Genomic DNA, 23,743 nt, shown 5'->3' on the forward strand with positions numbered 1-23,743 from the left:
GTGTGGGTTAACTGGCATAACTGGCTGTTTATTAAGAACATGTACTAAGAACCCAGGGAGTATTCTACCTGTGAAAGAAATAACACAATACCTCACCTCAGATCCATCTAACTGGCATTAAAGGAACCACACTAAACTGGTTTAAGTCCTATTTATCAGATCCTTCTCAGTTTGTACATGTTTTGTTTTTTTTTAAAGTATTTTTGGGGGCTTGTATTGCCTTTATGATAGTGACAGCTGAAGACAAACAGGAAAGGGGGGCAGAGAGAATAGAATAGAATGCCTTTATTGTCACTGTACACATGTACGATGAGATTAAATAGCCAACTCCAATGGCAGTGCAAAAAAAACAGTACAATTATCAAAGTATATACAATATAAACATAGGACATGAAGAGATAATACAAAAATACAAAAAAGGGAGGTAGGGTGTGCAGTCCTGAGGAGTGTGTACATTTCCAAGATATATACAATATAAACACAGGACATGAAGTAATAATTACAACAAAGGGAGGTAGGGTGTGCAGGCCTGAGGAGTGTGTACATTTGCAAATAAATACGGTGCTATATACAGTGTAAGATATATATATATTGCACATTATATATTATATATATTGCCCATTATGGTGTGGAATATTGCACATTGAATGGTATTGCACAGTAACTAACAGTGTTTAATAGTGATTGAAAAGAGTCCGGGGGTTGGGGTGGTTGGACTAAGAGCAGTGCATGTGAGAGTTCAGGGTGGTTATTGCTTTTGGGAAGAAGCTGTTCTTGAATCTATTTGTTCTAGTCCTAATGCACCTGTAGTGCCTCCCTGAGGGCAACAGTTCAAACAGGTCAAAGCCAGGGTGGGAGCTGTCTTTGGTGATGGTTATAGCTCCGTTGAGGCAGCGGAAGGTGTAAATGTCCATCAGGGAGGGGAGAGGGCAGCCAATGATCCTCTGTGCTGCCTTTACAACTCTCTGGAGCCTCTCCCTGTCTGCAATGGTGCAGCTGCCGTTACTGTGATACAGTACGTCAGCAGGCTCTCGATGGATGAGTGGTAGAAGGTCAGCAGCAGGTTGGAGTTTAGTTTGTACTTCCTGAGGACTCTCAAGAAGAGTAGCCGCTGCTGAGCTTCCTTGGAGACTGCCGTGATATTCTCTGTCCAGGAGATGTCGGCGGAGATGAGGACGCAGAGAAACCTGAAGGTGTGGACCCTCTCCACACACTCGCCGTTGATGTAAAGGGGGGCTGGGTCGGTGTTGTGCTTCCTGAAGTCGACGATGATCTCTCTGGTTTTCTTGGTGTTCAGAGCGAGGTTATTCTCTGAACACCAGGCTGCCAACTTCAGGACCTCTTCTCTGTAGGCTGCCTCATCACCCTTAGAGATGAGTCCGACCACTGTATTTTCATCTGCAAACTTGATGATGAGATTGTCATTGTGGGCCAAACTGCAGTCGTTGCTGTAGAGGCAGTACAGTAGGGGGCTCAGCACACAGCCCTGTGGGGAGCCGATGCTCAGTGTGTCGGTGGAGGAGAGGTGGGGGCCAAGAGAGGGGGGATGACACACAGCAAAGGGCTGCAGGTCGGAATGGAGCCCTGGGCCGCTGCAGCAAGGACTCAGGCCGCCAGCTCTACCGACTGAGCTAACCAGGCTCCTAGTTTGTACATGTTAACGATGAATCCTCCATAAACACTAGTTTATCTCCAAGTTAGTCATGGAGTTCCACAAGGTTCTGTCCTTGGATCAATTGTATCTATTCTATTCTATCAGGTTGCCTCAATAAATCCATAAGGATGCTACAATTAATTCAGAACGCTGCAGCACGAGTACTGACAGGAACTAGGAAAAGAGATCATATCTCTCCTGTACTAGCTACTCTGCACTGGCTCCCTGTAAAATGTAGAATAGAATTTAAAATCCTCCTCCTCACCTAAAAAGCTCTTCGTGGTCAGGCCCCTTCATATCTTCTATTACCCCACTAGAACACTACGTTCTCTGAATGCTGGGCTACTTGTGGTTCCTATAGTCTCTAAAAGTAGAACAGGAGCCAGAGCCTTCAGTTACCAAGCTCCTCTCCTGTGGAACCAGCTTCCAGTTGTGGTTCAGGAGGCAGACACCCTCACCACATTTAAGAGTAGGCTTAAGACATTCCTCTTTGATAAAGCTTATAGTTAGGGCTGGATCAGGTGAGTCCTGAACCATCCCTTAGTTATGCTGCTATAGGCATGGACTATCGGGGGATTTCCCATGATGCACAGAGCTCCTCTCTTCCTCTCTCTCTCTCTTTCTGCACTCATTCATGTCCCATTAATGCATGTTACTAACTTCACTTCTTCCCTTGGGTTCTTGTGCTTTCTTGTTTCGCAGGTTCTCATGGATCCTGGTGGAGCCTCCTGCCATGGTCCTGCTTGACTGCCATTGCTAATATCACTGATATTATTGTTATTATTATTAGTATTATTATTATTATAGTTACTAGTAGGCTATTATTGTCCACCATCCCCCATCGTTGTGGCTGTTGTCATCGTCACCATCATCATCATCATCAGTCATTTCTATTAGTATAGTAGTTGTTGTGCACCTTTGTCTGTCTCTGTCTCTTTACCTGTAAACTGTTTAACAATGGCCAAGCATCAGGGATGACAAAACATTGAATTTGTCACAAAAGAAGGCTATTAAGTATGTAGCTATAATTGTAAAAAATTATTTTAAAAAATACATAATACAGAGAGAATTGTATACAAAGTAATCCAAATCAGCCCTATAATGCAGGCTTCTTGGAGTTCACTATTTGGGTTCATTGTACAGTTTTGAATAGAATAGGATATATTTATAAAATATGTGACTGAGTCAGGGGTCATCAGTTTAATAAATAATAGAAAAGAGGTCCCTTAAGGAACAATTGACTGCTGGATTAGTGCCACAAGTTGACTGAACACGCAGCACTTAAACCTCCGCTGAAGTGCGACACCGCCCAGCTGCAGGGCGACGCGGCGAGCCAGGGTGGAGTTTACTGCTGAGCGGATAGGGAGGGGAACTAAGAAAAAGTCGTTGTCTGGCCTTTCCCCTTGCTAAGGATTTGCCTTCTACCGGGGAAATAATTGAAATACCGTTAACGAGTCCGTTGTCTACAGTCCGAGGGGCCGCCGGCGGAGTGGATTCACGCGCTCAGGTCAGACTGAATGTTTCTAACTTTGAAAACTTTCCGCCATTCTACCGAGAGCTCCTTGACGTCAGCGCAGACTTGATGTGGAAGCAAGAAAACTTCCTTAAAGTCCGCAGACAGAGGCCTGCTAGTGTGTGGGAGCAGAAACCGCCGTGTGTGTGAAAGCCCGGTAGTCAGTAATAACGGTGGCGACAATACAGCAAACGACGACCGTTAAACAAGCGCCACACAGACGCAAGAGTTACCCACAGACCCAGCTCTGTATCCTGTGGGCTGTATCACTGCCCCACCGACAAACATGCCCTGTGTTCAAGTTTCTGTACAATAAATTAGGGCGGCTGGTATTTAATGAGGTGTGTGTGTGTGTGTGTGTGTGTGTGTGTGTGTGTGTGTTTTGTCACTTGGGCGTTGAGAAATCTTGTTGCTCTGTCAAAGTTCCGCATTCTAAAGAACTTACTGTCTAGAGACCCCACCTCTAACTCGCACCGACTCTTACTGACTCTCATTCAGCTTCAGAAAGCTCAGTGTAGTCTGCAGCACTGGTCTCCAACCTTCTCCCGGGACCCTTTCTTTCATTGACTAAACTGAAAACTGTAAAGTGTTTTATGGATATTTTCAATTATATGATAAACTGTACAATGAACCAAAACAGTGAACACAGTAGCTACGGGAAGTTTGATTCATTTTGAGCAGATTATTTCCTGTGAATACTGTTTTCCTAATATTTTTATGCTATTCTACTGTGTATATTTTTATAAGTTTTTTTTACATCCTTAAAATCAAGAAGACCTTTTGACCCCTTGTGAAGCTTGGGTGACCCCTAGTGGGGGTCCTGACCCACATGTTCGGAACCACTGGTCTACAGCAGGGGTTATTTTTCATGTGAAGGATCCCCACAATAGATTAACATTACACCACAGACCAGGAGGATTTTATCATGGGGTATCCCGTCCCATCCAGAGTATTTTTCTATTTTTAGGTTTGAAGATACAAGTTAAAATATTATTTTCCTCGTTGTGGTGGGGACCCCCGTGGTCTTCAGTGTGGTATAAAAAACACTGGTGTACAGGCTACTAACTGAGACATGGCCTTTGATCCCTTCACTTCTGATTTAACAAAGCGGAGCGCTGTGCGTGTTTGCAGTTACCAGACCAGCAAGGAAGAAAACATAGCCTCTGGGTGTAAATTCTTACACTGTTGGGATGTGGTGTGTGACAGAGTGGAGGAATTTGCATAGAGACATGTTTACTTTAAGCCATAAACTGCTGTCAGTAATAGGCTGTAAGGCAGGTTTGTGTTTGAACAGGAGTGGATCAAGAGGGTTGGCAGTCTTGGCCACCCCTAAAAACTGCCTGTCCACCCTAGTTTAGAGTCAAATGCAAATATTAATTTACATTAATTTTAAAAATAACATGCTAAAAAACTGAAATGAACACACATAATTTAATGATCTGTTATGGCCACATTTTAGACTAGGTGATAGACCTAACATTTACGGGCATATACAAGCTTTTCCAAGCACGTATTGATATATGTGATTGCTTGACTCCTGCCACCCCTTAAAGTCTCCATGCCACCCTCTGGCCACTCATGAATATTTCTTTCTATTTTCTAGATCCGCCCCTGTTTTTGAAAACATGCCAAAAATTCTATGAGCCTGGCATGGGTGAATTCTGTGAGGCCTAATGCAGGGCACGCATTGACTTACTGCATGCAATGTATGGACACTTTCACAGATAGAATTTTGGCCCAATCCAACACTATGATTTTAAATGTCGCAGCAGTCATACATGCATGTCCACTTTCCCCATTACACTGTAATAGAGCTGTTTCAGTGTAATAGATGGAGATGATCTAGATGTCTAAATAAAGGTCCTGGTCAAGTCTTTCAGGTGTTTAAACTATAATCATTAAAGCTGCAGTAGGTAACTTCATAAAAATATTTGTGGTCAAACTTTCACTGTATCCTGACAGCAGTACATGAGACAGATAATCTGTGGAAAATCAGGTTCTTCTGGCTTCTCCTAGTGCTCCTAATGGGCATTTGCAAGAATCCAGTGGGCCTGAACAAAAACGAAAGATGGTTCATTATTGAGTGAAGGTTGTACTAATTGTTGAGTCTCATCCCCAGCTTCAGTATTTTACAACTGGGGATGAGACTCAACAATTAGTACTGTCAGGATATAGTGAAAGTATCAGTAAATATGACCAAAAGATATTTTTTTGTTATCTATTGCAGCTTTAATGTCTGTCATGTTTAATGTCTGCTGATCTTAGCATATATTGTTTGTCTCACTATTTATTTATTTGATCAGTTATTGAAGTTCTTGAGCTGTCTCAGGTATTCAGGTCTTGCGATCTCTTCTTTTAGTCAAGATGTTTTTGTTTAATAGTGTGAATTTCAGGCTTTAATTACTGCAGCGTTGTATTTCTAATTAGCTTTGTGCTGACAGTGAACATGAAGTCAACACTGTCTTTTTCCTGATTTCATTTTCACACTGTAACCTACACTGTAGGGCTGGGCAAAATGTTGAAATTCCAACTAGCCACCAATTGCTGATATTGTGTGCTGTGCAACAAGCTCTCTTCGCTTTAATAAGCAAAATAAACTCATAAAATTTCAAGAAAGGAAATATATAAAACACCTACTGTCCTCATGAAACAGAAAAGAACAACCTTACACCTTCACAACCCTTATTCAAACTTAAAAGAAACAAAATCACCAAAACTGTCTCGGTTATGCTTTCCATTGTTCCAACAATCACCACCTCTGGTGTCTAAGCGTCTAACTGAGTTAGATGTAAAAATATTCTGTCTCTACGCACTGTTGCTGCCTCTCTGATGCCTGACGTCCCTCTTGCTCCTCTCCCCCTTGACCCCTCTCCTGCCTGGCCTGTTTTAGTACTGAAATCAACAATCAACAACTATTCTGATAATCAATGAATAGTTTGATACGCTGCTAAAGCCAACCATCCTCTGGATTTTGGACAAACAACAAACAACAAAATTCCTCTTATTGGAGAAGCTGGCGCTATGTGTGTGTTTGCGTGATAAATGACTTAATTGATTAAAAGATTGTTAAAATGGTTGTTGATTAAATTTTTGTTGACTAATGGATTAATAGTTTCAGTGCTAATATTGCCATTAATGCAAAAACGTAATTTCCTTCATCCGTAGCTGCAGTTGCATAAGAAAGTAGTCATTGTTCGATTGCTGAGGTTTCTCTTTTTATTAAATGTTCCCCTGTGTTGGCAGAGCCCATGTGATCCACTGTTTGCCTCAGCAGAGCATAGTCTTCCCCTCTGGTACACATCCATTCACCAGCTGCACAGTGTGAAGAAATAATACTCTTTTTCATTATATCCTTTGCACAGTGTGTGAACATTTAGTGACATAGGTGTAAGTAAACAACCAGTGTAATACTATAGTCCTTATCACTTCACTCTGCACCTGGCCATCCTACTCAAGAATGCTCATGCTCCAGTGTTTATGACTAAAAGTTCCAGTACCATCCAAAAACAAACAGGAAACAAAACAACAACAAAAATAGTGGAAGCCGTAGCTTATTAAGTTAAACACTGCAGCTTTAAATAATATTAACAATGAACTTAAATCTGCCCAATCATTGCTCATCATTTGTTGAGGAAGGTCTTAGTTTGGCTTGGTGTCCCTGTTATATCTCACTTCCTGTGTTGCTGCTGGGAGGAAAAAGGGATGAAGGTAGACAACTTTGGTCTGTCACAAGTAGAGCCTGACTGAATTGGGTTTTTATAATTTAATATATAGGCTACATTGTCAACCGTTTCTATAAATGAACACTGAGAAAATGAAAGAATTAAAGAAAACAGTATATGTAAAAACTACAAGCATTTTTGCATTACACACCAGAAGAAATTGGCGCATATCGGATGAGATACTGTTCTGTCTGAGATAGGCCAACATATTGATTGGGTTCTACAACGTAGCAAACTCACCACTTGCACACATGCCCCAGTACAGTACAGCCTGAAATGAATTAGTCATTTAGTTGGACCTAGAGGCTGAATAGTTTTACTAAGCGGACTGCTATAGAGTAAAAGCTCTGTTGGAAAGGTGTCAGTGTGTTATGTCATGGCCCACTCTCACACCAGTTAAGGAAACCTGCTTTTCATTCCAGTGTACAGCAGAGATCAGACTATAGTGTTTTTACTCAGCCATATTTGGTCAAGACAACATGTGCTGCCACTCCTCCAGCACAAGAAATTATTTGTTTTAGACTTGAGCCAATTCCCAAGCCTGTGTCAGATGCCTGGAGAGTTCAGTCAGACCAATGAGAGCTCTCCAGAGCTAAAAGCAGCTCATTTAAAGCACCTCGCATTTAAAGATTATATGAAGCAGTAGGGTTGTTTGGAGAAATTAGACATGCTAGGCTCCAGTGTTACAGTAATGACTTATTGGTGTCTTTTAGGGCAAAAAACCAATACAAACCACTTCTTAGTATCATGGAACTGTGGAGCAGCCACTTCTAGTCAGTCAGCACAAGAGATATACAGTCTGAATGTGTTTCTGAAGGTCTGCAGAGGGCATGGTGTTTCCTGAGCTCAACTGCTGTTTACACACCAGCCCGAGAAAGTCTCTCCTGTCAACACTGAGGACTACCACCGATCCTTCACACATTCTATTCACTCATTGTGTACAACATGGCCTGTCCTGTACGCAAGCAGTCATTCGTCAAACTGTGTGCTGATTTAACTGTAATATGTATAAATGTGGATAGAAGTATGTTCAATATAATAAAGAGGGCTGAGGCTTAAGAATGTGCTGGGGATGAGGGGAACATGTCCACATCACTTTTCAAAATGCTATTTTGGGAAGTGGGGAGGGTTTGGGACTAAGGCAATGTTAGATGTCTGACCCTGCTCAGCAAGGTGTCTCTCTGCAGGCTGGCACTTCTGTTAAAGATGGTGGAAACCCACTCTGCGCTAGGACTGAAAGTCCACTGGTGTAGATAGCCTTCCGTGTAGTCTGCCATGTTGAACAGCCATGTTTCTACAATAGTCCAGAGGGAACAAACAAAACACTGACTCTAGATGGGGGCGTTTTGAAGCCACAGTAGTTTCTGCTTTGCACTTGGACGGGGAGGGTGAAGCAAAGGAGTTGTGGTCTGCAACTATACCGCTAGGTGCCACTAAATTGGTCCATTTAAATGAGTTTGAGCATTGACTGTTGCAATATGAGCTGATTCTGGGAAGCAGTTAGTGTGGGATGAACCTATGTGCACCAGTTCATCACTGTAAATGTCCTCAGTTTAATTAAGAGATAAAAGAGTGTGTATGGTCATAGTCACAGCAGGTAGTGTGAACATTAATTTAGTTGGAGACACTCTCCCCTCCACTCTTTTACGAGTGTTTGATGGACATGTCTGCCCTGGGTTTGGCTCTCTGCTGTAACCCTCTGTAGCATATTCAGGCCCCCTGCATCCTGAGAGGAGGCTCTACAACAGCAGGGAAGATTATTGCCATCTTCTGCTGAAAAGACACTGGAATTGTCATAAGTCAAAGACCGGAAAGAACAGACCTTTTATTATTAAATGTGCAAAAATTCATCATCTCTCAGAAAGTGTTCTGATCATCAAACTAAATATGAGTTCTAACTGCTTTCTTTCTCTTCGGTTTTTGACGTTTACAAAAAGGACGGGAGATGGAATCGCTTTTTCCCGAATAAGTTGTGAAGTAGTGGTTATAGAAACATTCCTGATTAAGTTAGTTGTTGATTAAGTCATTTAGTTCATATTACTAGTTATTTTGTTTTTACAGTTTAAATAAAAATTTATGAAATTGAATTAGTTTTACTCAGAGGTGGGTAGTAACGAGTTACATTTACTCCGTTACATTTACTTGAGTAAGTTTTTGAAAAAAATATACTTCTAGGAGTAACGTTAGTTTTAAATCACTATACTTTTTACTTTTACTTGAGTATATTTGTGAAGAAGAAACTGTACTCTTACTGCGCTACATTAGGCTACAATGAGCTCGTTACTTTGGTATTCTACACATCATTGTTTTTATCCCCCCCGCTTACGCCTCATTTTAATGTTTTATTTTGACAGAGAGAGAGACTTCCGCTCTACCACGTGACTGTGTTTCACCAATCAAACGTAGTTGTGCAGTCTCGTCACGTGACCATACTCAAGCTCAGCGGTGGGACGGGTTAGCGTCACAGTCGTAGCAAACAAAAATGTCAGAATCAACCGTCGGCAATGCAGACACAGACGAGAAGAAACACCCCTGGCCTCATATTGAAAGCATGTTTACCTTAGTAAAAGTGCGAAACAGCAGCTACATTATGCGGTGTCTTGTCACACACACACACACACACACACACACACAGTTTATGAGAGATTATGGGCTGCCTTGTTCTAGTTCTGCCTGCAGAGCCTGGTAAAAAAGTATAAAGGTTTGGAAATTTGTGTTACTTGTGCTTATTTATTTTTTATTTATTATTATTTTTTAAGTACTTGAATTTACCTGGATTATTTTAATTTAAGCTATTTTGTAATTAATTAATTTTAATTGATTTTATTGATTGGATGAATTATAATTTGCCTAAGGATGATTATTTTGTATTTTTGTCTGTCTGATTGAATACTTTTTTCCCCAAGTACTTTTTTACTCTTACTCAAGTAATTATTTGGATGACTACTTTTTACTTTTACGTGAGTCATATTATTCTGAAGTAACAGTACTTTAACTTGAGTACAATTTTTGGCTACTCTACCCACCTCTGGTTTTACTATAATTTTTCAATGTAATCAGTTTCAACATTTTTTTAAATCAATCAATCAAAATCAAATGTTTTAACTTATCTGGTTTTACAGTGAAATGGTAGTAAAGCTATATAAAGTACAATAACCAAAGTCATTTCAGTGTTGTAAATGGTTACAGGAAATTGCATACATACTGTGTATCATATAAACAGCCTTGTTTTTCGTTGACTTCCTTAGAGTCTCAAATTTTAGATGAGATGTTATCTTCCCTCTGCCATTTCTCCGTCTTCACATTCCAGTATTCCGCTGGGATTGGCTGCATTTAGTACTTGTGTTGGCTGCCAGTGACATAAGGCTGAATAAAGCTTCTCTTCTTTCTTCTCCCCCTCTCTATGTTCTGATGCTGGTATTCCAAAGGAATGCAGAGTTGAATTCTTCTGCAGGGCTGGAGGCGGCAGAGCAGATATACAGTTTGGGGTTTTTGTTGCCCTGCTAAGTATGTACTAGTACCTAATTTAAAGGATGCAGAAAGGCAAAAGTAGTACTACCAAAATATAAAAGGTCTCCATATCCAAAGGTCTAATATTTCATTATGAAATATAGTGTGGGGAAAGTTGTGCAAATTTCAAACACTCAAAAGTAGTTTACTTCAGTTCTTGGACATACTATTTCCACCTATAGGTCTTACAGATATGAAACCAATAGAAATATATTTAGACTGAAGTGGGCAGTGGTGCAGTATGTTAATATCTCTAACAATCAAAACCTGTGGACTTGACAAAAATGATATGGAATAGAATAACAGTATTTTGTTTTTTAACATTTTCATTCTCATTTATGATTGTTGTAGGTTGTAAAATGATTTTTATGTCCTCCAATTGTAAAAATGTGTAGATTACAGACCAAATGAAAAATGTTTAACATTTTGTCAATTAAAATTTGTGTCATATGATACGTCCTGACTTTTGCTCTATATTTTGTGGAACCTTAGTAGAGATTACTACTGGTCTTGGGTCTCCCTAGGAGTAAAATAGAGAGTTTAATTGTAGAACTACTTCCAAACACCACCTTTTTTGCCTGTTCACCATTCTACCTGTAAATTAGATGAGTGATGTGTGACTAAAAGCTTTAAATGCATCTAAATGCAGGTACTTGATACATTAAACAAATACTGATAACCAAACAAGTACTCAAGTACTCGTGCCCATCCCTAGATTTGAGTTATTTCAAAATACACAAGCTTTTACCATTATTTCAGCCTCTGCCAATTATTAATTGATTATATGGCCTGTAAAATGACAGAAAATAGTGGAAAGTTGACATTCATATTGGGTTTTGGAGGGTTGGTTGAACAAAACAGTTAACAAATCCAAATTCCAAGCATGAATATGTTTTCCCTCTGTAGTTGTGATACAATTGAGGTATTGAGTAGAGCACAACTGCTAGAAGATCTCACCGACTACGTTGACTGAATCTGTCATTTTCTTTGTTTTGTGAATTATTCTGATAATTAATCTAAAATTGGAGGACGGCAGTAGCTCAGTGTGTAGGGACTTGGCTGGTTCAAGTCCCACAGACCACAATATGGAGTGTGGACTGGTAGCTGGAGCTTCACCTCCTGTGCACTGCCGAGGTTCCCTTGAGCAAGGCAACCTAACCCCAAGAATCTGCTCATGCTCATGGGTGCCACTAATGTGGCGAGCCCATCACTCCACCATCTCTCTCCCTGTTGTGCATGTCCACGTGTGTGTGTGTGTGTGTGTGTGTGTGTGTGTGTGTGTATATTAAAAAAATAAAAAAATAAATTAAAGCTTAATAAAGTACATATCTTGATATTTCTTAAGGACCAAAGGTAAGTATGAGTGAAATAAAGCAGGCTATGTCACTTTAAATGATCCGTTACTGCTTTTCTTGTTCCAAAAAATATTATATTATTTAATATTATTATACTTATACTTTCAGTTGCATCAATAACCGTAGTAAAAGAAACAACACCTTCAGAATGTGTCACAGGCCTTTTAAATTGCTGCAGCATGCTGTATGGATGTGTTGTTTTGGTGGCATATGTCAGTATTGGCATTACTGCTATATAACAGTAACAACAACAACACTCATGTTCCACTTCCCAACAACAGTTCTGTTTTTGAAAGGTTTCAGTCCAAAGTGGAACTGATCCCTGTACACCGCTGTCACTAACACTACAGTTAGCACTTTCTAGTGGCTAAAATGCAGATGTGCTGCTGATTTGACATTCAAATGGTGGCAACCTCTTCTCATGCAGTCAGTACATAGTGCCAGCTCATGTATTTAAAGTCCCCCTCCAGTCAGAAATCAGTGTTTCTTTTTCTTCCTACGGTGTGATGTTTGAATGATAACTGGGGGCCACTGCCTAACATCGTTAATCCAATAGAGTTACTACGACATGCTGCCGGAGTAATGGCAGAACACAATCCAATCGCCTGATTTGTCCATACTGGCTATATGACTGCTCTGTGTGTGTGTGATTCCAATCTGGGCAGTGTATGTTTATGTGTTGCTGTGTGTAGAAATATGCAAGATATTCGGATCTGACAGCACCCACCCAGAATTCATGGATAAGAAAATGTAAATAATGTATTATATATAAAAGTGGGATGCGACTCAAAGACCATGGGGGAATGTCGGTCCCAAGATGAGAACCACTGTTTTAGACCACTCTACTACATAGATGACCCCATCAGGTTGTTCTGACACAGCTGCATATTTTAACATTAACAGATGGCTCGGTTTTAAGTGTGCCAGGTAATGAGGACTACTGTCACTGCTGTCTCATTGTCCTACATTCATCAAATGGAGCCTTATTTGTCAGAGCTGCAGCTGTGTGTACTTTGGGTGCTGCTGCGACACATCTGTGAAAAGGCTGAAAAAAGACTGACTTTCAAATAGAAGTATTATTAAACTGTCTGTACAGTTATCAGAGCCCACAGCAGCAACACTTCCTATGGCTTTTGCCTTGATATGTCACTGACTGTGACAGCAGTGCACATAGTGCAAAATACAACAGCAGAGCTGAAAGTGTTTCAATAAATATAACAGCACTTAGAAAACGCAGCTTTATGTGCTTAGGTTGCTCATGGTGCATAGTATGCAATGACTGTGTTGGTATTGTTGTGCTGCAGCAGTACACTGTTACAACCACACAGGATGTCAGAGTGTGGCTGAGAACAGAGTCAGCAGACCTCATTGGTTGCGAAGAGCTGTACTCTGCAGTGCTGTGAACTTGCACTCAACTTTTTTCACCACAGCTTGGTTTACTTCTGCTACACTGCTTTACTGTTAACACTAATGCACATTTTTTAATTCGTTTTCCCAGCAATATCTTTATTTATATTCTTCAAATTACTTCTAACAGTAAAAATGTCTTCTCATCATAAATAATAACATAAATAATCAATAAAATAATAATAAATAAAACGTAAACAATTGAAATACAAACCATATTTTGATATACAACAGCATTGAATGTGACACATCAGAAGAAAACAGAAAGACAAATTGGCCATGGCAAAGAAGTCAATCTATCAGACTATTTTCAGCAGGTTTACCCATGTTTAAAAAACCTGAATTCAATTCAATTCAATTCAATTTTATTTGTATAGCGCCAATTCATAACAGAAGTTATCTCAGGACACTTTTCAAATAGAGCAGGTCTAGACCGAACTCTTTAACATTAATTACAGAGACCCAACAGTACCACCATGAGCAAGCACTTGGCGACAAGGGCAAGGAAAAACTGCCTGTTAAAAGGCAGAAACCTAGGACAGATCCTCCGGCTCTAGGTGGGTGGTCGTCTGTCTCGACCAGTTGGGGTGAGAGAGAGAGAGAGAGAGAGAGAGAGAGAGAGAGAGAGAGCGACAGACAGACAGACAGGTGCACAGCAACAACAGTATTGGCAATGGCAGTCAAGCAGGACCATGGCAGGAGGCTCCACCAGGATCCATGAGAACCTGCGAGACGAGAAAGCACAAGAACTCCGGGGAAGAAGTGGAGTTAGTAACATGCATTAAAGGGACATGAATGAGTGCAGAAAGAGAGAGGAAGAGAGTAGCTCAGTGCACCATGGGAAATCCCCCGATAGTCTAGGCCTATAGCAGCATAACTAAGGGATGGTTCAGGACTCACCTGATCCAGCCCTAACTATAAGCTTTATCAAAGAGGAATGTCTTAAGCCTACTCTTGAAAGTGGTGAGGGTGTCTGCCTCCCGAACCACAACTGGAAGCCGGTTCCACAGGAGAGGAGCTTGGTAACTGAAGGCTCTGGCTCCTGTTCTACTTTTAGAGACTATAGGAACCACAAGTAGCCCAGCATTCAGAGAACGTAGTGTTCTAGTGGGGTAATAGGGTACTATGAGCTCTTTAAGATATGAAGGGGCCTGACCATGAAGAGCTTTATAGGTGAGGAGGAGTATTTTAAATTCAATTCTACATTTTATAGGGAGCCAATGCAGAGTAGCTAGTACAGGAGAGATGTGATCTCTTTTTCTAGTTCCTGTCAGTACTCGTGCTGCAGCGTTCTGAATTAATTGGAGCGTTTTAATGGACTTATTGGGGCAACCTGATAATAAAGAGTTGCAGTAATCCAGCCTTGAAGTAACAAATGCATGGATTAGTTTTTCTGCATCTGTCTGTGATAGTATGTGTCTAATTTTTCTAATATTACGTAAATGAAAGAAGGCAGTCCTAGAGGTCTGCTTTATGTGGGAGTTAAATGACAAATCCTGATCAAAGAGAACTCCAAGATTCCTGACAGTGGTGCTAGAGGCCAAGTTAATGCCATCTAGAGTGACTATATCTTTAGACAATGAGTCTCTAAGGTTTTTGGGGCCAAGAACAAGAATTTCGGTTTTTTCTGAGTTTAACATCAGAAAATTGCAGGTCATCCAGGATTTTATGTCCTTAAGACATGTTTGTAATTTAGATAATTGATTAATTTCATTGGGTTTGATTGATAGATATAACTGCGTATCATCTGCATAACAGTGAAAGTTAATGGAGTGATTCCTAATAATGTTGCCTAAAGGGAGCATATATAAAGTAAATAGTATTGGTCCAAGTACAGAACCTTGTGGAACTCCATGACTAACTTTAGTATTTATGGAGGATTCATCGTTAACATGTACAAACTGAGTACGATCTGATAAGTATGACTTAAACCAGGTTAGGGCAGTTCCTTTAATGCCAATTTGATGCTCAAGTCTCTGTAAAAGAATATCATGGTCAATGGTGTCAAATGCAGCACTAAGATCTAATAATACAAGTACAGAGACAAGTCCATTGTCAGAAGCAGTCAGAAGGTCATTATTAACTTTAACCAGAGCTGTCTCTGTGCTATGATGAACTCTAAATCCTGACTGAAAATCCTCAAATAAACTATTGTTATGTAGAAAGTCACACAACTCTTTGGCGACTACTTTCTCCAGAATCTTAGAGAGGAACGGGAGGTTAGAAATCGGTCTATAGTTGGCTAAAACCCCTGGGTCAAGAGTAGACTTTTTAAGAAGGGGTTTAATTACAGCTACTTTAAAGGACTGTGGTACATATCCTGATAATAAAGAAAGATTAATCATATCCAGTAAAGAAGTGCCAATGAATATATGCACTCTGTTGTAAAAATGGTATAAGTCAACACCTTATCACAATCCAAAGTCAGCAGTTACAGGAGCCCATTGGTTTATAAACACAGAGTTTTTGTCTATTTCTTTCTGTTAAGTACACTTTCATTAACTTGTCTTGTCATTAATCTCTCTCTCTCTCTCTCTCTCTCTCTCTCTCTCTCTCTCTCTCTCTCTCTCTCTCTCTCTCTCTCTCTCTCTCTCACCCCAACTGGTTGAGGCAGACGACCACCCACCTAGAGCCGGAGGATCTGTCCTAGGTTTCTGCCTTTTAACAGGCAGTTTTTCCTTGCCCTTGTCGCCAAGTGCTTGCTCATGGTGGTACTGTTGGGTCTCTGTAAATAATGTTTTAAAGAGTTCGGTCTAGACCTGCTCTATTTGAAAAGTGTCCTGAGATAACTTCTGTTATGAATTGGCGCTATACAAATAAAATTGAATTGAATTGAAAATTAATGTGGAGTAGGTGGTTTGAGTCAAGACAAGCTTTTTTGTAACCAATAATAGGTAATCTTTTCTCTTTTCCATCAGGGACTGTTCCTATGATATATTACAATGAGTCTAATGGTTAATCAGTATTTAAAATGTCAAGTGTTTCTATATGAATCCCTGTTGTTGTTGGCTCAGTAGGTAGAGTGGGAGACGCCAACTAACCGCAAGGTTGGCGGTTCAGTTCCCCAGCTCCCCGAGTTGCTCCCACATCTGCCCACTGCTCTTGGTGTATAGGAATGGGTCAAATGCTGAGGACAAATTTCAATTAAATGTATGTGAAATTCAGTTGAGCTGTATGTTGTTTTTAATAGGACTGGGTTTTTTTTTTTTTTTGGCGCCAACTTGTCTTGTCATTTGTTTACAAATTTCTTCATACTAGACATATTGCTGCCATACTGTTTATTATTAATGTTCCTTTGACGGTTATTTATAGTTATTATATAGTCGTATTCTGTACAGATATTCAATATAATCATTGTAGTTTAGTTATCCAGCTTGAACAAAGTGAGCAGAGTAAAACTGTTTCTCCAGCTGCTCCAGGTCTTTGAACACCTTCCTCTGTTGAAGTGAGTAATTGTACCGAATAAAGTAATAATGATACTCAACCGTTTTTATTATGTAATACTTACAGAGCATACCTTATGTTGTACTTCACAAGCTAAGGATGAACAGGCTGTGGCTGGGGTGGGTAGCTGAGTACCAATGATTCAATTCAATTCAATTCAATTCAATTTTATTTGTATAGCGCCAATTCATAACAGAAGTTATCTCAGGACACTTTTCAAATAGAGCAGGTCTAGACCGAACTCTTTAACATTAATTACAGAGACCCAACAGTACCACCATGAGCAAGCACTTGGCGACAAGGGCAAGGAAAAACTGCCTGTTAAAAGGCAGAAACCTAGGACAGTTCCTCCGGCTCTAGGTGGGTTGTCGCCTGTCTCGACCAGTTGGGGTAAGAGATGATCTTCTGGGTGCTTTCATTTACTCGCTCCAGAGTCCTCCTGTCTATGCACATCCCATGATTCCAGTTTGTGATGTTTCCAGTCAGGTTGCTTTCTATTACTCTTCTGTAAAAGTTAACAAGAACCTGGCACAGGAATTTTGCTTTCTTGAGTTTCTTTAAGAAATACAGTCGTTTCTGTGCTTTGTTACCCGGGGGAGATGTGAGATGATCACGACAGATTCTCTGTGATGCTGATTTACAGCAATATAAAACTGTTGACCTGTTCCACCTCAGTTCCACTGATGTAAACAGTGGGTGTGTGTCTTTGTGTCCTTTTTAACTAAAATCATCAATCAGCTCCTTTGGTTTTGCTGCTGTTGAACAGGTTGTTTTCTGTCTAGCACTCAAGATTGTTGATTTCCTCCTGATATAAAGTCTCATTATTTTATCATTATCACTATTACAGTTTATCCTTCCAAGAGGTTTGGTAGAACAGATGCGTAAACCTACCAGCTGCCATTGGTGGCAATGGATTGTTCACATATGCATCTGACCTGTGGAGTATTGATAACTCCGCTACATCCACAGTTACAGTTTTACAATGAACTGAACAGGTTGTTTTTAACATACAGTTACAAGCTTCAGTCATTGGCTGATGTTTGTTATAGAGACTGTACACAGGGGATGTTCTGTATCACATACTGTGTTTATCATCCCTGGAGAGCAGTTGTGAAAGTAAGATGTGCTGTTCTTGCATAATAAGATAAGCTGCTGTATTGTTCCTCTGGTTGTTGGTGCAGGCCTGAAGGACATGAGATAGGGGCTGAGATGTGCAGTATCTGACTGCTGGAGATAGAAAGGATGTTTGGCCTCAAGATGACAGTTGACTGCTGTCACTTTATAGTACAAGACTGGGCTGACATAAGTCTACTGTCGTTAATGATGTATTTGATGCGTTTTTGTTATATCATCAAGAGTTGTTTATTTTTCACTAATGAAGCAGTTTCAGATTTGATTGAAACTCAAACTTAACTTTCTGCATGCTGGGAGTTGTGCTAGAAAGCTAATAATGTTCCTGAACAACTTGCTTTGATGAGTTAAGTGACGAACAGCACAGTCAATACACGCATTGGATTATTCTGAAATGGTTTCACAACTAAAAACTTTTTAAAGAAAATTACAATGACACACTCTTATTAAAAGACCATACTGGCTTGGTTTGTTGCCACAACTAAAATGCTTACTTCAAGTTTTGATTTGTTAGTCTTAACTGCTTGTAAGCCTTCTTTATGCCAGATAATATAAGTTGGTGTTTTTACAGTGTGCATGCTTATTATCATTTTATTAAACAAATGTTTTCTATCGTTTTCGTGCCAAACTGATTGTGATTGGCTGCTGTGGATTCTCAGTAACTGCAGTAATTACTGTTGTGACTCAGCACTTCTTCTTTCAGTCAGGGTGGAGTGGGAAGCCACCGCAGTCCCTTTTCTGAACTCTTCAGACATTGTGTTTTGAAACAGGATTATCTCTGTCTCAAAGTAACCTTGGCTTTGTGCTCCTGAATGTTCTCCTAAATGTCTTTTAATAATATGTGTTCGACAACCAGGAGCTTTTTGAATGCTGAGGTTTTTGTAGTAGTGACATAAATGCTTGAATGAGCTTTAGATGAGTCCCCTCTTATCTCTCCTTAAGTCAAACAAACTGCCCTTCCATTCACTATATGAACACTGGATCCACTGCTCCCAGATGAATCATAATATACAGATGGCTGAAATGCCCTTTTATGGCATTGAAGGGCTTGTTAAAACAGGAAATGACATCTTCTGAGCGAGATCTCGCAAGAACCCGGTCATTCCAGAGTAGAGGAAGATACCCCCACCCATCCCCTTTGAAGCACTGATGTGTATCAGCATGTTGTGCTGAATGACAGCAGCCTGAGAGCTGTGCATGTGGCTGCCAAAAGCCGTAACTTCAAACATGCTGCTGCAGAGAAACACAATCAGCCAATAAACCTGTAGCAGAGGCGAGTGTGTGAATGGAATTAGTTAGTTGGCACCTTGTAGCATGGTAGTGACAAAGGAGAATCTTGCATTGCATTTCAATATCGAAGTTGTTCTCCTATAGTGTTTTTATAGGAACAGAGAGCATTTTTTGCAATTATATAATGTGATTGATGTATCTTTACCAAACAAACATGTTATCATAAATCTGGAGGACATTTGTAGGCCAGGTCACCTCTGCAGAACTACACAGTTCTTCATTATAATGCTGTTTTCTCACACATTTGACATTTATTAAAACATTGCCGCTATTGCGATTTTGATAATGTTTCGATTAATTGGGCAGCCCTAGCAAACGTCACAATCGCAAGCTTTTGCAAATAATGTGGGGAGGGTTGGGTTATTGTGTCTTGGTTGGTTATGAAGATGAAATAAACCGATCAGCCATAAGTGTGGCTGTGGCTTAGAGGCAGAGTGGGTCGTCCACTAATTGGAAGGTTGTTGGTTTGATCCCTGGCTCTTCCCGCCACATGTCAAAGTATCCTTGAGCAAGATACTAAACCCCGAATTGCTCCCGATGCTGTGTGTGTGAGTCACTGTGTGAATGTGTGTGAAAGGGTGAATGTGGCACGTAGTGTAAAAGCGCTTTGAGTGGTCGGAAGACTAGAATGGCGCTATACAAGTACAGGTCCATTTACCATTTACCAAAACATTCTGAGCAGTGGGTGGGACATAGCAGGCAGCAAGTGTACATTTTGTCTTCAAAGTAGATACGTTAGAAGCAGGAAAAATGGGCAGCTTTTTTTTTTTTTTGAGCGACTTTGACAAGGGCCACATTGTGATGGTTGACGACTGGGTCAGAGCATCTCCAAACCTGTAGCTCTTATGGGGTGTTCCTGGTCTGCAGTGGTCAGTATCTACTAAAAGTGGTCCAAGGAAGGAAAAACGGTGACCAGGGGACAGGGTAATGGGTGGCCAAGGGTTATTGATGCACATGGGGAGTGAAGGCTGCCCCGTGTGGTCTGATCCAACAGATGAGCTACTGTAGCTCAAACTGCTGAAAAGGTCAATGCTGGTTCTGATAGAAAGGTGTCAGAACACACAGTGTGTCACAGTTTGTTGGTGTGGGGCTGCAGAACATTATGACTACCAGGGTACCTGGGCGTCATAATGTTATGGCTGATCGGTGTATGTCATATGAGTAAAAACTGTTTGCTGAATAAAAATGATTGTAACCTGGTCCTTGTCTTTCATTTTCTTCAGCCAGGGAGAAGAAACTCAGAGTTCATCATCTGACTGGGCAGAAGGGCTGTCACTCAAACTCTGGTTTACATCAGGTATTTACTTCACTCTCCTTATTTATTAGTGAATTGAAAGTGAGCAACAACAAAGTTAGTATGATCAGCCGTTGATCTGAGATTCAACAATGTAGGATCTACAGTGAGTCACATATTACGAATAAACTTCATTCAAAGTGGATAGAAACAAAATAAAACTCACCAAGTCTTTAGTCTTTCCACTGTCCCAACAATCACCAACTCTGGTTTGGGGTAAATAAATCATTAATTCACAGACGTAGATGATAAAAACGATAGTAACACAGGCAGAGGGAGGGTGACACCATAACTCCACTATATCTTCTCATAGTTAATAGCTGTTTTCTGCTATATTCATGTTTTAAAACATGTATATCCCCTTTAATAAACTATAGTCATTGATATCTCAGCAGAAATCTCACTCCTCATTGTGGCTCAGCTTGTTCTGACCTTGCTGAGCTAATAATGATTTTAGAGCAAGTTAATCTTTAATCATTATGGTGTTTAGAATTGTTTTTGTCAGAATGCAATCAGTATATGACAGGAAAAAGCAGCTTTCCATCGTAATTTTTTTCTTTTAGGTTTATTTTTATCTGTTACTACAGTACCCAGCATTCATGTTGATAGCTGTAATCTGAGATCTGATCCCCTCCCTGCTACACACCCCAGCCACATCCGCATGTCATCAAGGAGGCAGCCAGAAAAAGTGGGAGGAACTGACAGTGATAGAGTGTCAGCAGGATATGAATCTGTGGGTGTCAGGGCGTCTGTGTTGTGACATTCAATCCCTCTGAGCTCTGATGCCAGCACATGCCGTGCTGTTTTCATGCTCCATCTCCAAACAGCTTTATAAAGAAATCTGCTTACTCTCTCCTATTCAAAGTGTCCCTGTTACCCATACATCATCCCCATACATTTCCTCACTCAAGTGTTGCAATAATTGCAACTTAAAAAGAGTAAATTTGTTGTTCGTAGTGACGTACCCATAGAAAATTGTTGTTATCCAACTCTACAGAGCTCACAACCCTCAACCAAACAGCAGACAGACAAAGCTGGTGATGAGCTGGTGAACACAGTGGAGAATTTACAGGGTTAAGAGCCAGAAATTTTCTCTGACGTTGGAGATCAAACCAGAGCTAAAAGGAGAGTGAATATTGGACTTCTTGATATTGTACCTACTTCTTGGTGAAAAATGTCATTGGTTATATTGGTCCTTGATCAATAATGCTGCTCATGTTCCAGCTTATTTCAAACAAGCTGTTACTACAGTCGTATTTCTAAGTTATCTTGTATGTCAAGGTCTTCGAAAAAAGTAGCTCCTAACAGCTTACAACTGCCTTAGATGAGCACATTCTTGACAAGTTTCAGTCTGGCTTTCATTGGTTGCACTCAACAGAAACAGCTCTCCTCAGAGTCTTCAATGACAGAAAGTTCTCTGTTGGTAGTGTCAGATCTCAGTGCTGCTTTTGATACTGTGAACAGTGTGTTCTGGTTGAGAGGCAGTGGGTGGGTATCTCTGGATCAGCTTTGGAGTGGTTTTCCTCTTTTATATATTTATAATATGTACACATCAAGCAGACTGACCGAACAGGCGTGTGTTATGCTGCTCTGCCCTCCATTTTCATCACCCTCTCCAGTTAGGCCTTTTTAAGACAGTTTGTTAGAGCCTCCTGTGTTGTTGTCCTGTGTTGCTCTGTGTACAATGATATAATGCTTTGACAGAAAACATAAGCTTCAAAATAGGCACTTCTGACAAATCATGGATGTTTGGGGGTCAGCCAACATTTAACCACTGTACTCTTAAATTATAACACACTGCTACAACATGGAATAGAGGCTTATAGGGGAATCTGTTTACTGACCAACTACAGGAGTCTGTTTTTTTGCTGATTGTATAAACATGTAGTTTCCTTTGTGAACTGGGTTTCTCATAGTCATCTGTTTTTTTTGTCTGTTAAATATAACTGGTGTTCCTCATTTTAACAGGCTATACTGAGAAGTGTAAGAAAAATAAAGTTCCCTTGTGGTGTGATGCACTTCCCTTTACTGAACTTCAGTTAACATAGGGCCAAGATAATAGATTTTCGGGGACATTAATATTTAAAAAAAAAAAAAAAAAAAAAAAAAAAAAATATATATATATATATATATATATATATATATATATATATATATATATATATATACATATTAAAACAAAAAAACCCTCTAAATCTAAAACACTAATCTAAGCTAGATACTGGAAGCATCCAATTAGCTTAGCTTAGCACAAAGACTGGGTAAATAGGGAAATGGCTAGCTTGACTGTCCAGAAGTAATAAAACCTACATAGAGCAGTCATTAGAAGCATTTTTACAGGCCCTTAAGAGAGTCTGAGAGAGGAGAAAATAAGAAATAGGCGAACAAATGACCCACCCTCCTTCTCTTACAAAAGCTGCTGTAAGGAACTGAACCCACAAAAGAGTCCCCTCTGCATCCCGGTGCTGAGCACTACGACCCCCTCAGCTTCAGGATACAAGCACTCAGAACATTAGACCCAAACAAATTATGATGTAATAGAAATACAGAGATTATTGGACAGAACAAACAAAATCCCAGAATAATATGGAAAGAGACACTGTGGCAACCTGCTGGTCCACAGTGTCTGAGGAGAACACTTAGTACAGATGGAGTGAGCACAACCTCCATCAGTGGAGGAGAGGTTGTCTTCTTAGTGTGACTAGGGAACAGTTGACAGAGACATCATGATGAGTCTAACAATTCCTCTATCTAAGGGACTCGGAGAGACTTGTAGTCCTACTGAGAGAGAGGGAGGGCTGCTGTAGACTGGCCGATACAGAGCCGACACGTGCACTATAAGCTAAATTGTTATTTTAAACATGGACTCTGGGCCAGCATTTCCCAACATGTTTGCAGCTAGTGCTGCCTACCCCACAAAACTTCTCTTCAAATGCATTACCAGTCGTCATGTATAAGTTTACACTAATAAGATAAAATATCAATTTTAAAGCATTGAGTGAACAGTTCATCCCGTCTTGTTCAGCGTGAGTGACTGTAGCTGCCAGCACAGTGAATGGATATGGGCATTATGAGTGTGAAAAATGGATTCATGTTTTTCCTGGTCTTTGGAGAGTTTAAATTGGGTTGGAACTGTTGAAGTTGTTGATACACTGTATGTGATATTGGGCTGTACAAATATGAAATATGACTTATCTTGACTAACTGCTTTATTGGCTGTCATGCAGGTGAGAGTTGGGTGGAGGTGCAGAGCAGCAATCATGGTGGCCCTGTCACTAAAGATCGGCGTGGGGAATGTGGTGAAGACCATGCAGTTTGAGCCCTCCACCATGGTGTACGATGCCTGCCGTATCATAAGGGAAAGAGTTCCTGAGGCACAGCTTGGCCAGCGTAAGTTATCTTTCTCTCTCCCTCCACACACAC

General features: G+C 40.4%; 1 protein-coding gene across 1 annotated transcript in view; it reads left to right on the forward strand.

Annotated features, from left to right (window-relative positions):
* The first annotated feature begins 2,992 nt into the window (after positions 1 to 2,992).
* tln1 (talin 1) overlaps positions 2,993 to 23,743 on the forward strand; it is an 87,267-nt gene continuing 66,516 nt past the window's right edge. The window contains exons 1-3 of the mRNA XM_051412241.1: positions 2,993 to 3,161; positions 20,250 to 20,323; positions 23,548 to 23,710. Coding sequence (XP_051268201.1) covers positions 23,581 to 23,710 — 130 coding nt within the window. The 5' untranslated portion in view covers positions 2,993 to 3,161; positions 20,250 to 20,323; positions 23,548 to 23,580. The remainder of the gene's footprint in view (positions 3,162 to 20,249; positions 20,324 to 23,547; positions 23,711 to 23,743) is intronic.

This window comes from Dicentrarchus labrax, unplaced genomic scaffold (assembly GCF_905237075.1).
Source record: "Dicentrarchus labrax unplaced genomic scaffold, dlabrax2021, whole genome shotgun sequence".
Taxonomy (NCBI): domain Eukaryota; kingdom Metazoa; phylum Chordata; class Actinopteri; family Moronidae; genus Dicentrarchus; species Dicentrarchus labrax.